Source organism: Oncorhynchus mykiss, chromosome 12 (genome assembly GCF_057628025.1).
Source record: "Oncorhynchus mykiss isolate SJ-2025 chromosome 12, ASM5762802v1, whole genome shotgun sequence".
Taxonomy (NCBI): domain Eukaryota; kingdom Metazoa; phylum Chordata; class Actinopteri; order Salmoniformes; family Salmonidae; genus Oncorhynchus; species Oncorhynchus mykiss.
In genome coordinates, this window is record NC_143033.1 from 8,431,641 (window position 1) to 8,449,415 (window position 17,775).

At 44.7% G+C, this 17,775-nt stretch overlaps 1 protein-coding gene across 2 annotated transcripts in view; it reads right to left on the reverse strand.

Moving 5' to 3' along the window:
* Positions 1 to 17,775, reverse strand: part of LOC110523118 (protein Shroom3) — a 158,445-nt gene that overhangs the window by 125,011 nt on the left and 15,659 nt on the right. For both annotated transcript variants that reach the window (XM_036936803.2, XM_090191617.1), the window contains exon 3: positions 1,269 to 1,423. In XM_036936803.2, the coding sequence (XP_036792698.2) occupies positions 1,269 to 1,423 (155 nt within the window). The remainder of the gene's footprint in view (positions 1 to 1,268; positions 1,424 to 17,775) is intronic.

A 17,775-nucleotide genomic window follows, 5' to 3' on the forward strand; every position in this document is an offset into this window, starting at 1 on the left:
GAGGGACAGACGGAGAGGGACAGACAGAGAGGGACAGACAGGGAGGGACAGACAGAGAGGGACAGACAGAGAGGGACAGAAGGAGAGGGACAGACGGAGAGGGACAGACAGAGAAGGACAGACAGAGAGGGACAGAAGGAGAGGGACAGACGGAGAAGGACAGATGGAGAGGGACAGACGGAGAAGGACAGACGGAGAGGGACAGACAGAGAAGGACAGACGGAGAGGGACAGATGGAGAGGGACAGACGGAGAGGGACAGACAGAGAGGGACAGACAGAGAGGGACAGAAGGAGAGGGACAGAAGGAGAGGGACAGACGGAGAGGGACAGACGGAGAGGGACAGACAGAGAGGGACAGAAGGAGAGGGACAGATAGAGAGGGACAGAAGGAGAGGGACAGACGGAGAAGGACAGACAGAGAGGGACAGAAGGAGAGGGACAGACGGAGAAGGACAGATGGAGAGGGACAGAAGGAGAAGGACAGAAGGAGAGGGACAGAAGGAGAAGGACCGATGGAGAGGAACAGAAGGAGAGGGACAGACAGAGAGGGACAGAAGGAGAAGGACAGAAGGAGAAGGACAGAAGGAGAGGGACAGAAGGAGAAGGACAGAAGGAGAGGGACAGACAGAGAGGGACAGAAGGAGAGGGACAGATGGAGAGGGACAGAAGGAGAGGGACAGAAGGAGAAGGACCGATGGAGAGGAACAGAAGGAGAGGGACAGACAGAGAGGGACAGAAGGAGAAGGACAGAAGGAGAAGGACCGATGGAGAGGGACAGAAGGAGAAGGACAGAAGGAGAGGGACAGACAGAGAGGGACAGAAGGAGAGGGACAGATGGAGAGGGACAGAAGGAGAGGGACAGACAGAGAGGGACAGAAGGAGAAGGACAGAAGGAGAAGGACAGAAGGAGAAGGACAGAAGGAGAGGGACAGAAGGAGAAGGACAGAAGGAGAGGGACAGAAGGAGAGGGACAGAAGGAGAGGGACAGAAGGAGAGGGACAGAAGGAGAGGGACCGATGGAGAGGAACAGAAGGAGAGGGACAGAAGGAGAAGGACAGAAGGAGATGGACAGAAGGAGAGGGACAGAAGGAGAAGGACCGATGGAGAGGAACAGAAGGAGAAGGACAGATGGAGAGGGACAGATGGAGAGGGACAGAAGGAGAAGGACCGATGGAGAGGGACAGAAGGAGAGGGACAGAAGGAGAGGGACAGAAGGAGAAGGACAGATGGCCCCGGCATGAGAGGTATGGTGGTTTGTGTTATTTACCTGCGGATAGTGAGTCGGAGAGTCTTGTAGGATCCTTTGACCAATGAGACGGCTTCCTGCCTGAATCCACTGAGTTCCACGTCGTTAATGACAACCACCTGGTCCCCTGGCAACAGGGGGTGTTCCAACAGATCTGCCTTCCCACCTCCCTCAACCTGGAGAAGAAAGAAGAATACATTTTCACTATACACATCTAGTCATCTCCATGATATGCATCACAGATGCCTTAAAAAATGTAGGGGTGTGGATAAAAAAAACAGTCAGTATCTGGTGTGACCATTTGCCTCATGCAGCACAACACATCTCCTTCGCATAGAGTTGGGATTTTTAACCTTTATTTAACTAGGCAAGTCAGTTAAGAATACATTCTTATTTTCAATGTCAGCCTAGAAACAGTGGGTTAACTGCCTTGTTCAGGGGCAGAACGGCAGATTTTTACCTTGTCAGCTCAGGGATTCGATCTTGCAACCTTTTGGATATTAGTCCAACTCTCTAACCACTAGACGACCTGCCGCCCTTGATTTTTGTGTGTGGAATGTTATCCCACTCCTCTTCAATGGCTGTGCAAAGTTGCTGGATATTGACGGGAACTGGAACATGCTGTCGTACACGTCGATCCAGAGCATCCCAAACATGCTCAATTGATGACATGTCTGATGAGTATTCAGGCTACGGAAGAACTGGGACATTTTCAGCTTCCAGGAATTGGGTACAGATCCTTGCGACATGGGGCTGTGCATTATCATGCTGAAACATGAGGTGATGGCAGCGAATGAGTGACAAGACAATGGGCCTCAGGATCTCGTCATGGTATCTTTGTGCATTTAAACCGCCATCAATAAAATGCAAGTGTGTGGTTGTCGGTAGCGTATGCCTACCCCATACCATAACCCCACCGCCACCATGGGGCACTCTGTTCACAACGTTGACATCAGCAAACCCCTCGCCCACACAACGCCATACTTCTGTCTGCCATCTGCGGTACAGTTGAAACCAGGATTCATCCATGAAGAGCCCACTAGTCCAGCGTGCCAGTGACCATCGAAGGTGAGCGTTTGCCCACTGAAGTCGGTTACGACGGCGAATTCAGGTCAAGGCCCGGTGAGGATGACGAGCACTGTGAGGATGACGAGCACGCAGATGAGCTTCCCTGAGACGGTTTCTGACAGTTTGTGCAGAAATTCTTCAGTTGTGCAAACCTAGTTTCATCAGCTGTCCGGGTGGCTGGTCTCAGACGATCCCGGAGGTGAAGAAGTCGGATGTGGAGGTCCTGGGCTGGCATGGTTACACGTGGTCTGCGGTTGTGAGGCCGGTTGGACGTACTGACAAATTCTCTAAAACGACGTTGGTGGTGGCTTATGGTAGAGAAATTAACATTTAATTATCTGACAAGAGCTCTGGTGGACATTCCTGCAGTCAGCATGCTCCCTCAACACTTGAGACATCTGTGACATTGTGTTGTGTGACAAAACTGCACATTTCAGAGTGGCCTTATACTGTCCCCAGCACAAGGTGCACCTGTGTAATTATCATGCTATTTAATCAGCTTCTTGATATGCCACACCTGTCAGGTGGATGGATTATTTTGGCAAAGGAGAAATGCTCACTAACATGAATGTAAACACATTTGTGCACAACATTTTAGACAAATAAGCTTTTTGTGCGTATGGAACATTTCTGGGATCTTTTATTTCAGCTCATGAAACACGGGACCAACACTTTACATGTTGTGTTTATATTTTAGTTCAGTGTATATAATTGGCGTTTTGACAGAATATTGCAATTGAAAACATGAATATTTTGAATAATCAGAGAAGCAGGCATATTTTTTTTTATTTAACTAGGCAAGTCAGTTAAGAATAACTTCTTATTTTTAATGACGGCCGAGGAACTACACTTCCTTAGTGGTAATTAGAGAAAAGGCCAGGGGGGATTTGCTTAACTTAAAAGTGTCTTAAAAGACTACAGATGCTGCCAAGGTTCTGACAATGAACCTATCAATATGGTCTTCCTCCCAAAGGGCACCCTATTCCCTATATAGTGCACTACTTCTCACCAGGGCCCATAAGGCTTTGGTCAAAAGTAGTGCTCTATATAGGAAAGAGGGGTGCCCTTTGGGAGGCTACCATGGACATGAACAAAAAACACTCATTCTCTTAACCTTTCCTTAGCCCTCTTCTTCTAGCAGTCCCAGGTTAGGCGAGACAGCATGTCTGAGTGCCAATACACTGTCCACAGTACACTGTCCACAGTACACTGTCCACAGTACACTGTCTACAGTTACTGTCCACAGTACACTGTCCACAGTACACTGTCCACAGTACACTGCCCACAGTACACTGTCTACAGTTACTGTCCACAGTACACTGTCCACAGTACACTGTCCACAGTACACTGCCCACAGTACACTGTCTACAGTACACTGTCCACAGTACACTGTCCACAGTACACTGTCCACAGTACACTGTCTACAGTTACTGTCCACAGTACACTGTCCACAGTACACTGTCCACAGTACACTGTCCACAGTACACTGTCTACAGTTACTGTCCACAGTACACTGTCCACAGTACACTGTCCACAGTACACTGTCTACAGTTACTGTCCACAGTACACTGTCCACAGTACACTGTCCACAGTACACTGTCTACAGTTACTGTCCACAGTACACTGTCCACAGTACACTGTCTACAGTACACTGTCCACAGTACACTGTCCACAGTACACTGTCTACAGTTACTGTCCACAGTACACTGTCCACAGTACACTGTCCACAGTACACTGTCCACAGTACACTGTCTACAGTTACTGTCCACAGTACACTGTCCACAGTACACTGTCCACAGTACACTGTCCACAATACACTGTCTACAGTTACTGTCCACAGTACACTGTCCACAGTACACTGTCCACAGTACACTGTCTACAGTTACTGTCCACAGTACACTGTCCACAGTACACTGTCCACAGTACACTGTCCACAGTACACTGTCCACAGTTACTGTCCACAGTACACTGTCCACAGTACACTGTCCACAGTACACTGTCCACAGTACACTGTCTACAGTTACTGTCCACAGTACACTGTCCACAGTACACTGTCTACAGTTACTGTCCACAGTACACTGTCCACAGTACACTGTCCACAGTACACTGTCCACAGTACACTGTCTACAGTTACTGTCCACAGTACACTGTCCACAGTACACTGTCCACAGTACACTGTCTACAGTTACTGTCCACAGTACACTGTCCACAGTACACTGTCCACAGTACACTGTCCACAGTACACTGTCTACAGTTACTGTCCACAGTACACTGTCCACAGTACACTGTCCACAGTACACTGTCCACAGTACACTGTCTACAGTTACTGTCCACAGTACACTGTCCACAGTACACTGTCCACAGTACACTGTCTACAGTAATGGCCTTCAATAACAACCACATAAAATAACAACTTGCTGTATTGGGTATCTATTATCTTTAAGTCTGTATTGGGTATCTATTATCTTTAAGTCTGTATTGGGTATCTATTATCTTTAAGTCTGTATTGGGTATCTATTATCTTTAAGTCTGTATTGGGTATCTATTATCTTTAAGTCTGTATTGGGTATCTATTATCTTTAAGTCTGGATTGGGTATCTATTATCTTTAAGTCTGGATTGGGTATCTATTATCTTTAAGTCTGGATTGGGTATCTATTCTCCTTCAGTCTGGATTGGGTATCTATTATCTTTAAGTCTGGATTGGGTATCTATTATCTTTAAGTCTGTATTGGGTATCTATTATCTTTAAGTCTGTATTGGGTATCTATTATCTTTAAGTCTGTATTGGGTATCTATTATCTTTAAGTCTGTATTGGGTATCTATTATCTTTAAGTCTGGATTGGGTATCTATTATCTTTAAGTCTGGATTGGGTATCTATTATCTTTAAGTCTGTATTGGGTATCTATTATCTTTAAGTCTGTATTGGGTATCTATTATCTTTAAGTCTGTATTGGGTATCTATTATCTTTAAGTCTGTATTGGGTATCTATTATCTTTAAGTCTGTATTGGGTATCTATTATCTTTAAGTCTGTATTGGGTATCTATTATCTTTAAGTCTGTATTGGGTATCTATTATCTTTAAGTCTGGATTGGGTATCTATTATCTTTAAGTCTGGATTGGGTATCTATTATCTTTAAGTCTGTATTGGGTATCTATTCTCCTTCAGTCTGGATTGGGTATCTATTCTCCTTCAGTCTGGATTGGGTATCTATTATCTTTAAGTCTGTATTGGATATCTATTATCTTTAAGTCTGGATTGGGTATCTATTCTCCTTCAGTCTGGATTGGGTATCTATTATCTTTAAGTCTGGATTGGGTATCTATTATCTTTAAGTCTGTATTGGGTATCTATTCTCCTTCAGTCTGGATTGGGTATCTATTATCTTTAAGTCTGTATAGGGTAACCATTATCTTTAAGTCTGTATTGGGTATCTATTATCTTTAAGTCTGGATTGGGTATCTATTATCTTTAAGTCTGGATTGGGTATCTATTATCTTTAAGTCTGTATTGGGTATCTATTATCTTTAAGTCTGGATTGGGTATCTATTCTCCTTCAGTCTGTATTGGGTATCTATTATCTTTAAGTCTGTATTGGGTATCTATTATCTTTAAGTCTGTATTGGGTATCTATTATCTTTAAGTCTGTATTGGGTATCTATTATCTTTAAGTCTGGATTGGGTATCTATTATCTTTAAGTCTGGATTGGGTATCTATTATCTTTAAGTCTGGATTGGGTATCTATTATCTTTAAGTCTGTATTGGGTATCTATTATCTTTAAGTCTGTATTGGGTATCTATTATCTTTAAGTCTGTATTGGGTATCTATTATCTTTAAGTCTGGATTGGGTATCTATTATCTTTAAGTCTGTATTGGGTATCTATTCTCCTTCAGTCTGGATTGGGTATCTATTATCTTTAAGTCTGTATTGGGTATCTATTATCTTTAAGTCTGGATTGGGTATCTATTATCTTTAAGTCTGTATTGGGTATCTATTATCTTTAAGTCTGGATTGGGTATCTATTATCTTTAAGTCTGTATTGGGTATCTATTCTCCTTCAGTCTGTATTGGGTATCTATTATCTTTAAGTCTGTATTGGGTATCTATTATCTTTAAGTCTGTATTGGGTATCTATTATCTTTAAGTCTGGATTGGGTATCTATTATCTTTAAGTCTGGATTGGGTATCTATTATCTTTAAGTCTGGATTGGGTATCTATTATCTTTAAGTCTGGATTGGGTATCTATTATCTTTAAGTCTGGATTGGGTATCTATTATCTTTAAGTCTGTATTGGGTATCTATTATCTTTAAGTCTGTATTGGGTATCTATTATCTTTAAGTCTGTATTGGGTATCTATTCTCCTTCAGTCTGAATTGGGTATCTATTATCTTTAAGTCTGTATTGGGTATCTATTATCTTTAAGTCTGTATTGGGTATCTATTATCTTTAAGTCTGGATTGGGTATCTATTATCTTTAAGTCTGTATTGGGTATCTATTATCTTTAAGTCTGTATTGGGTATCTATTATCTTTAAGTCTGTATTGGGTATCTATTATCTTTAAGTCTGTATTGGGTATCTATTATCTTTCAGTCTGGATTGGGTATCTATTATCTTTAAGTCTGTATTGGGTATCTATTATCTTTAAGTCTGTATTGGGTATCTATTATCTTTAAGTCTGTATTGGGTATCTATTATCTTTAAGTCTGTATTGGGTATCTATTATCTTTAAGTCTGGATTGGGTATCTATTATCTTTAAGTCTGTATTGGGTATCTATTATCTTTAAGTCTGTATTGGGTATCTATTATCTTTAAGTCTGTATTGGGTATCTATTATCTTTAAGTCTGTATTGGGTATCTATTATCTTTAAGTCTGTATTGGGTATCTATTATATTTAAGTCTGTATTGGGTATCTATTATCTTTAAGTCTGTATTGGGTATCTATTATCTTTAAGTCTGTATTGGGTATCTATTATCTTTAAGTCTGGATTGGATATCTATTCTCCTTCAGTCTGTATTGGTATCTATTATCTTTAAGTCTGTATTGGGTATCTATTATCTTTAAGTCTGTATTGGATATCTATTCTCCTTCAGTCTGTATTGGGTATCTATTATCTTTAAGTCTGTATTGGATATCTATTCTCCTTCAGTCTGTATTGGGTATCTATTATCTTTAAGTCTGGATTGGATATCTATTCTCCTTCAGTCTGTATTGGTATCTATTATCTTTAAGTCTGTATTGGGTATCTATTATCTTTAAGTCTGTATTGGATATCTATTCTCCTTCAGTCTGTATTGGGTATCTATTATCTTTAAGTCTGGATTGGGTATCTATTCTCCTTCAGTCTGTATTGGGTATCTATTCTCCTTCAGTCTGGATTGGGTATCTATTCTCCTTCAGTCTGGATTGGGTATCTATTCTCCTTTAGTCTGGATTGGGTATCTATTCACTTTCTTCCCTCTCTCCATTTGTTGCTTTTCAGACTAGCCAAGCTTTTGGTGCTGACATTCCTCTCTCTCTCTCTCTCTCTCTCTCTCTCTCTCTCTCTCTCTCTCTCTCTCTGTCTCTCTCTCTCAGTCGCTCTCTCTCTCCCTCTCTCTCTCCCTCTCTCTCGGTCTCTCTCAGTCGCTCTCTCTCTCTCCCTCTCTCTCTCCCTCTCTCTCGGTCTCTCTCTCTCAGTCGCTCTCTCTCTCCCTCTCTCTCTCTCCAGCTCTCTCTCTCCCTCTCTCGGTCTCTCTCTCTCTAGGTCTCTCTCTCTCTCGGTCTCTCTCTCGGTCTCTCTCTCTCTCTCTCTCGGTCTCTCTCTCTCTCTCTCGATCTCTCTCTCTCTCTCTCGGTCCCTCTCTCTCTCTCGGTCTCTCTCTCTCTCTCTCTCTCTCGGTCTCTTTCTCTCTCTCTCTCGGTCTCTCTCTCTGTCGCTCTCTCTCTCCCTCTCTCTCGGTCTCTCTCTCTGTCGCTCTCTCTCTCTCCCTATCTCTCTCCAGCTCTCTCTCTCTCCCTCTCTCTCTCTCTCTGTCTCTCACCCTGCCTCTCTCTTTCTCACTCTCTCTCTCTCTCTCCCTCTCTCTCTCTCTCTCTCTCTCGGTCTCTCTCTCTCTCTCTCTGTCTCTCACCCTGCCTCTCTCTTTCTCCCTCTCTCTCTTGTACTCTAGCCAGAAGCCTGGGCTACATTCTAGATTGCACTCTTGCCCGGCTTTATAAGAGGTTGTGTGGGGGCTGGGGGCACAGAACAGCAAGGGGCCTGGATAGAGGCTTGATGTCTTGGCACATTCAAATCTGCTGAACAAAGCCTACCAAGAAGGAGCATCACAATAGCTGGACAGTAAAGCACCAGCAGGCAGCTAGCCATTTCTGACCTATACCACACAAGACTAGCATGCCTAGCTCTCTGACCTATACCACACAAGACTAGCATGCCCTGCTCTCTGACCTATACCACACAAGACTAGCATGCCTAGCTCTCTGACCTATACCACACAAGACTAGCATGCCCTGCTCTCTGACCTATACCACACAAGACTAGCATGCCTAGCTCTCTGACCTATACCACACAAGACTAGCATGCCTAGCTCTCTGACCTATACCACACAAGACTAGCATGCCTAGCTCTCTGACCTATACCACACAAGACTAGCATGCCTAGCTCTCTGACCTATACCACACAAGACTAGCATGCCTAGCTCTCTGACCTATACCACACAAGACTAGCATGCCTAGCTCTCTGACCTATACCACACAAGACTAGCATGCCTAGCTCTCTGACATATACCACACAAGACTAGCATGCCTAGCTCTCTGACCTATACCACACAAGACTAGCATGCCTAGCTCTCTGACCTATACCACACAAGACTAGCATGCCTAGCTCTCTGACCTATACCACACAAGACTAGCATGCCTAGCTCTCTGACCTATACCACACAAGACTAGCATGCCCTGCTCTCTGACCTATACCACACAAGACTAGCATGCCTAGCTCTCTGACCTATACCACACAAGACTAGCATGCCTAGCTCGCTGACCTATACCACACAAGACTAGCATACCTAGCTCTCTGACCTATACCACACAAGACTAGCATGCCTAGCTCTCTGACCTATACCACACAAGACTAGCATGCCTAGCTCTCTGACCTATACCACACAAGACTAGCATGCCCTGCTCTCTGACCTATACCACACAAGACTAGCATGCCTAGCTCTCTGACCTATACCACACAAGACTAGCATGCCTAGCTCTCTGACCTATACCACACAAGACTAGCATGCCTAGCTCTCTGACCTATACCACACAAGACTAGCATGCCTAGCTCTCTGACCTATACCACACAAGACTAGCATGCCTAGCTGTCTGATCTATACCACACAAGACTAGCATGCCTAGCTCTCTGACATATACCACACAAGACTAGCATGCCTAGCTCTCTGACCTATACCACACAAGACTAGCATGCCTAGCTCTCTGACCTATACCACACAAGACTAGCATGCCTAGCTCTCTGACCTATACCACACAATACTAGCATGCCTAGCTCTCTGACCTATACCACACAAGACTAGCATGCCTAGCTCTCTGACCTATACCACACAAGACTAGCATGCCTAGCTCTCTGACCTATACCACACAAGACTAGCATGCCTAGCTCTCTGACCTATACCACACAAGACTAGCATGCCTAGCTCTCTGACCTATACCACACAAGACTAGCATGCCCTGCTCTCTGACCTATACCACACAAGACTAGCATGCCTAGCTCTCTGACCTATACCACACAAGACTAGCATGCCTAGCTCTCTGACCTATACCACACAAGACTAGCATGCCTAGCTCTCTGACCTGTACCACACAAGACTAGCATGCCTAGCTCTCTGACCTATACCACACAAGACTAGCATGCCTAGCTGTCTGATCTATACCACACAAGACTAGCATGCCTAGCTCTCTGACATATACCACACAAGACTAGCATGCCTAGCTCTCTGACCTATACCACACAAGACTAGCATGCCTAGCTCTCTGACCTATACCACACAAGACTAGCATGCCTAGCTCTCTGACCTATACCACACAAGACTAGCATGCCTAGCTGTCTGATCTATACCACACAAGACTAGCATGCCTAGCTCTCTGACATATACCACACAAGACTAGCATGCCTAGCTCTCTGACCTATACCACACAAGACTAGCATGCCCTGCTCTCTGACCTATACCACACAAGACTAGCATGCCTAGCTCTCTGACCTATACCACACAAGACTAGCATGCCTAGCTCTCTGACCTATACCACACAAGACTAGCATGCCTAGCTCTCTGACCTATACCACACAATACTAGCATGCCTAGCTCTCTGACCTATACCACACAAGACTAGCATGCCTAGCTCTCTGACCTATACCACACAAGACTAGCATGCCTAGCTCTCTGACCTATACCACACAAGACTAGCATGCCTAGCTCTCTGACCTATACCACACAAGACTAGCATGCCTAGCTCTCTGACCTATACCACACAAGACTAGCATGCCCTGCTCTCTGACCTATACCACACAAGACTAGCATGCCTAGCTCTCTGACCTATACCACACAAGACTAGCATGCCTAGCTCTCTGAGCATGGCCTAGCTCTCTGTCATGGTTCTGGCCCTGCTCTCTGGCCCTGTCATGGTTCTGTCTCTGGCCCTGTCATGGTTCTGTCTCTGGCCCCGTCATGGTTCTGTTCTGGTCCTGCTCTCCGGCCCTGTCACGGTTCTGTCTCTGTGCTCCCCCGGGCCTCTCTGCTGTGTAGCCGCCTGGGGAAGCATGTCTCTGTGTGGCCGCCTGGGGAAGCATGTCTCTGTGTGGCCGCCTCGGGAAGCATGTCTCTGTGTGGCCGCCTGGGGAAGCACATCCTTCCTGCAGTAAAGCAGATTAGTAGTGCTGACACAGGAGGCCAGACCTCTCCTCCTGCAGTAAAGCAGATTAGTAGTGCTGACACAGTAGGCCAGACATCTCCTCCTGCAGTAAAGCAGATTAGTAGTGCTGATACAGGAGGCCCCACAACCCCTCCTGCAGTAAATCAGATTAGTAGTGCTGACACAGGAGGCCCCACAACCCTCCTGCAGTAAAGCAGATTAGTAGTGCTGACACAGGAGGCCCCACAACCCTCCTGCAGTAAAGCAGATTAGTAGTGCTGACACAGGAGGCCCCACAACCCCTCCTGCAGTAAAGCAGATTAGTAGTGCTGACACAGGAGGCCCCACAACCCCTCCTGCAGTAAAGCAGATTAGTAGTGCTGACACAGGAGGCCCCACAAACCCTCCTGCAGTAAATCAGATTAGTAGTGCTGACACAGGAGGCCCCACAACCCTCCTGCAGTAAAGCAGATTAGTAGTGCTGACACAGGAGGCCAGACATCTCCTCCTGCAGTAAAGCAGATTAGTAGTGATGACACAGGAGGCCCCACAACCCCTCCTGCAGTAAATCAGATTAGTAATGCTGACACAGGAAGCCCCACAACCCTCCTGCAGTAAAGCAGATTAGAAGTGCTGACACAGGAGCCCCCACACCCCTCCTGCAGTAAAGCAGATTACTAGTGCTGACTCAGGAGGCCCCACAGCCCTCCTGCACTAAATCAAATTAGTAGTGCTGACTCAGGAGGCCCCACAGCCTAATCCACACCCTCTATCCCTCTACCTCACCCTCTATCCCTCTACCAAACAACCTCTATCCCTCTACCCCACACCGTCTACCACACAACCTCTATCCCGCTACCCCTCACCCTCTAACCCTCTACCCCACCCTCTAACCCTCTACCCCACACCCTCTATCCCATGACCCCACACCCTCTCTATCCCTCTACCCCACCCTCTCTATCCCTCTACCCCACACCCGCTATCCCTCTACCCCACCCTCTAACTCTCTACCCCACACCCTCTATCACTCTACCCCACACCCCCTCTATCCCTCACCCTCTATCACTCTACCCCACACCCCCTCTATCCCTCACCCTCTATCCCTCTACCTCACACCCTCTATCTCTCTGCCCCACACCCTCTACCCCCTCTATCCCTCTACCCCACACCCCCTCTATCTCTCTACCCCACACCCCCTCTATCTCTCTACCCCACACCCTCTACCCCCTCTATCCCTCTACCCCACACCCTCTCTCTCCCTCTACCACGCACCCACTCTCTCTCTCTCTCTCTCTACCCCACACCCTCTCTCTCTACCCCACACCCTCTCTCTCTCTCTCTCTACCCCACACTCCCTCTCTCTCTACCCCACACCCTCTCTCTCTCTCTCTACCCCACACCCCCTCTCTCTCTAACACCCCCCCCCCCCCTTCTCTCTCTCTAACCCACACTAGAGGTCGACCAATTAATCGGAATGGCCGATTAATTAGGGCCGATTTCAAGTTTCCATAACAATCGGTAATCAGCATTTTTGGACACCGATCACGGCCGATTACATTGCACTCCACGAGGAGGCTACCTGTTATGCGAGTGCAGCAAGGAGCCAAGGTAAGGTGCTAGCTAGCATTAAACTTATCTTATAAAAAACAATCAATCTTCACATAATCACTAGTTAACTACACATAGTTGATGATATTACTAGTTTATCTAGCTTGTCCTGCGTTGCATATAATCGATGTGGTGCCTGTAATATTCTCATTGAATCACAGCCTACTTCGCCAAACGGGTGATGATGTAACACGCGCATTCGCAAAAAAAGCCACTGTCGTTGCACCAATGTGTACCTAACCATAAACATCAAAGCCTTTCTTTAAAATCAGTTAATATTGCCTGCTAACATGAATTTCTTTTAACTTGGGAAATTGTGTCACTTCTCTTGTGTTCTGTGCAAGCAGAGTCAGGGTATATGCAGCAGTTTGGGCCGCCTGGCTCGATGCGAACTGTGTGTAGACAATTTCTTCCTGACAAAGACCGTAATTAATTTACCAGAATTGTACGTAATTATGACATAACATTGAAGGTTGTACAATGTAACAGGAATATTTAGACTTATGGATGCCACCCAATGTAACAGGAATATTTAGACTTATGGATGCCACCCGTTAGATAAAATACGGAACGGTTCCGTATTTCACTGAAAGAATAAAACGTTTTGTTTTTTAAATGATCGTTTCCTGATTTGACCATATTAATCACCTAAGGCTCGTATTTCTTTGTTTATTATATTATAATTAAGTCTATGATTTGATAGAGCAGTCTGACTGAGCGGTGGTAGGCAGCAGCAGGCTCATAAGCATTCATTCAAACAGCACTTTCCTGCATTTGACAGCAGCTCTTCACTGTTCTTCAAGCAGTGCGCAGTTTATGACTTCAAGGCTATCAACTCCTGAGATTAAGCTGGTAATACTATAGTGCCTACAAGAACATCCAGCCTAATGGCTGGTGTAACCGATGTGAAATGGCTAGCTAGTTAGCGGGGTGCGCGCTAATAGCGTTTTAATCAGTGATGTCACTCGCTCTGAGATTTGGAGTAGTTGTTCCCCTTGCTCTGCAAGACTGCAGCTTTTGTGGAGCGATGGGTAACGATGCTTTGAGGGTGGCTGTTGTCGATGTGTCCCTGGTTCGAGCCCAGGTAGGGGCGAGGAGATGGACGGAAGCTATACTGTTACACTGGCAATACTATAGTGCCTATAAGAAAATCCAATAGTCAAAGGTATATGAAATACAAATGGCATAGAGAGAAATAGTCCTATAATTCCTATAATAACTACAACCTAAAACTTCTTACCTGGGAATATTGAAGACTCATGTTAAAAGGAACCACCAGCTTTCGTATGTTCTCATGTTCTGAGCAAGGAACTTAAACGTTAGCTTTCTTACATGGCACATATTGCACTTTTACTTTCTTCTCCAACACTGTGTTTTAGCATTATTTAAACCAAATTGAACATGTTTCATTATTTATTTGAGGCTAACTTGATTTTATTGATGTATTATATTAAGTTAAAATAAAAGTGTTATTTCAGAATTGTTGTAATTGTCATTATATCGGCCAATTAATCGGTATCGGCTTTTTTTGGTCCTCCAATAATAGGTATCGCCGTTGAAAAAAAATAATCGGTCGACCTCTACCCCACACCCTCTCTCTCTCTACCATGCACCCTCTCTCTCAACATCCCTGTAGTCTTACCATCACCCCTTCCTGTAGTCTTTACCATCACCCCTTCCTGTTGCCTTACCATCACCACTTCCTGTAGTCTTACCATCACCCCTTCCTGTAGTCTTACCATCACCCCTTCCTGTTGTCTTACCATCACCCCTTCCTGTAGTCTTACCATCACCCCTTCCTATAGTCTTACCATCACCCCTTCCTGTAGACTTACCATCAACCCTTCCTGTAGTCTTACCATCACCCCTTCCTGTAGTCTTACCATCACCCCTTCCTGTAGTCTTTACCATCACCCCTTCCTGTTATCTTACCATCACCACTTCCTGTAGTCTTACCATCACCCCTTCCTGTTATCTTACCATCAGCCCTTCCTGTTGCCTTACCATCACCCCTTCCTGTTGCCTTACCATCACCCCTTCATGTTGTCTTACCATCACCCCTTCCTGTAGTCTTACCATCACCCCTTCCTGTAGTCTTACCATCACCCCTTCCTGTTTCCTTACCATCACCCCTTCCTGTAGTCTTACATCACCCCTTCCTGTAGTCTTACCATCACCCCTTCCTATAGTCTTTACCATCACCCCTTCCTGTAGTCTTACCATCACCCCTTCCTGTTGTCTTACCATCACCCCTGCCTGTTGCCTTACCATCACCCCTTCCTGTTGTCTTACCATCACCCCTTCCTGTAGTCTTACCATCACCCCTTCCTGTAGTCTTATCATCACCCCTTCCTGTTGTCTTACCATCACCACTTCCTGTTGTCTTACCATCACCACTTCCTGTAGTCTTTACCATCACCCCTTCCTGTTTCCTTACCATCACCACTTCCTGTAGTCTTACCATCATCACTTCCTGTAGTCTTACCATCACCACTTCCTGTAGTCTTTACCATCACCCCTTCCTGTAGTCTTACCATCACCACTTCCTGTAGTCTTACCATCACCCCTTCCTGTTATCTTACCATCGCCCCTTCCTGTTATCTTACCATCGCCGCTTCCTGTTATCTTACCATCACCCCTTCCCGTTGTCTGACCATCACCACTTCCTGTAGTCTTACCATCACCCCTTCCTGTTATCTTACCATCACCCCTTCCTGTTGTCTTACCATCACCCCTTCCTGTTGTCTTACCATCACCCCTTCCTGTTATCTTACCATCACCACTTCCTGTAGTCTTTACCATCACCCCTTCCTGTTATCTTACCATCATCACTTCCTGTAGTCTTACCATCACCCCTTCCTGTTATCTTACCATCACCCCTTCCTGTTATCTTACATCACCACTTCCTGTAGTCTTACCATCACCACTTCCTGTAGTCTTACCATCACCACTTCCTGTTGTCTTACCATCACCACTTCCGGTTGTCTTACCATCACCACTTCCGGTTGTCTTACCATCACCCCTTCAACTGTATGTCAGTCTTCTGTTGTTTCCTCCGAAAATATGAAATGACTTGCAAACAGAAAAGTGTTTGCCAAGTTTTCTTTATTGAAACAACACGGACACTAGCAGCGCTACAACACTAGATAAGATTCACAAAGGAAAAATAGCCTCTCTGTGGAGTTCATACTCACGGAGGAGTTATCTTCGTAGGTCAACTGTCCTCATGTGCCATAGAAGGCAGCGCACAGTGTACAGTGCAGTTTCATGTCATATTTGAATGCTTTTCTAACAGAAATGTAAATGTTACTCCAGCCCTGCCTGTTATACTGTAGCAGCCTGATTTAAAATTAACAACAGAATGAGATCCTCAAAACCTACTGACAACTCAGATGACAAAGTGTTGTCCATCACATGCGTTGTTGTGATAGCTCAGATCGGACACATACAGTATCCTCATTGTCCAGTACAGTATTAGATATGGGTCTATATCCTCATTGTCCAATACAGTATTAGATATGGGTATATATCCTCATTGTGCAGTATTAGATATGGGTCTATATCCTCATTGTACAGTACAGTATTAGATATGGGTCTATATCCTCATTGTACAGTACAGTATTAGATATGGGTCTATATCCTCATTGTCCCGTACAGTATTAGATATGGGTCTATATCCTCATTGTCCAGTATTAGATATGGGTCAATATCCTCATTGTACAGTATTAGATATGGGTCTATATCCTCATTGTCCAGTACAGTATTAGATATGGGTCTATATCCTCATTGTCCCGTACAGTATTAGATATGGGTCTATATCCTCATTGTCCAGTACAGTATTAGATATGGGTTTATATCCTCATTGTCCAGTACAGTATTAGATATGGGTCTATATCCTCATTGTCCCGTACAGTATTAGATATGGGTCTATATCCTCATTGTACAGTGTTAGATATGGGTCTATATCCTCATTGTACAGTATTAGATATGGGTCTATATCCTCATTGTACAGTATTAGATATGGGTCTATATCCTCGTTGTCCCGTACAGTATTAGATATGGGTCTATATCCTCATTGTCCAGTACAGTATTAGATATGGGTCTATATCCTCATTGTCCCGTACAGTATTAGATATGGGTCTATATCCTCATTGTCCAGTACAGTATTAGATATGGGTCTATATCCTCATTGTCCAGTACAGTATTAGATATGGGTCTATATCCTCATTGTCCAGTATTAGATATGGGTCTATATCCTCATTGTACAGTATTAGATATGGGTCTATATCCTCATTGTACAGTATTAGATATGGGTCTATATCCTCGTTGTCCAGTACAGTATTAGATATGGGTCTATATCCTCATTGTCCAGTACAGTATTAGATATGGGTCTATATCCTCATTGTCCAGTACAGTATTAGACATGGGTCTATATCCTCATTGTCCAGTATTAGATATGGGTCTATATCCTCATTGTCCAGTATTAGATATGGGTCTATATCCTCATTGTCCAGTATTAGATATGGGTCTATATCCTCATTGTCCATTACAGTATTAGATATGGGTCTATATCCTCATTGTCCAGTACAGTATTAGATATGGGTCTATATCCTCATTGTCCATTACAGTATTAGATATGGCTCTCCATCTGTTTAGGAAGCTGAACTGACCAAGAAAGAGACAGAGGCTTTGTCCCAAAAGAGTACCCTATTCCCTACATAGTGCACTACTGTTGACCAGATCCCTATGGAAACCTATTCCCTATATAGTGCACTACTTTAGACCAGAGCCCTATGGGCTGTTGTCGAAAGTAGCACGCTAAATGGGGAATAGGGTGCCATTTGTGACGCAGGCCAAGGCATTTTCTCAGGGCATAAAGCCCTAATAAGGCTGGTGGAGAGAGAAGATGGTATGCAACGTATTTCCCTCTCAGTCTAGAGTCTGGCCTTT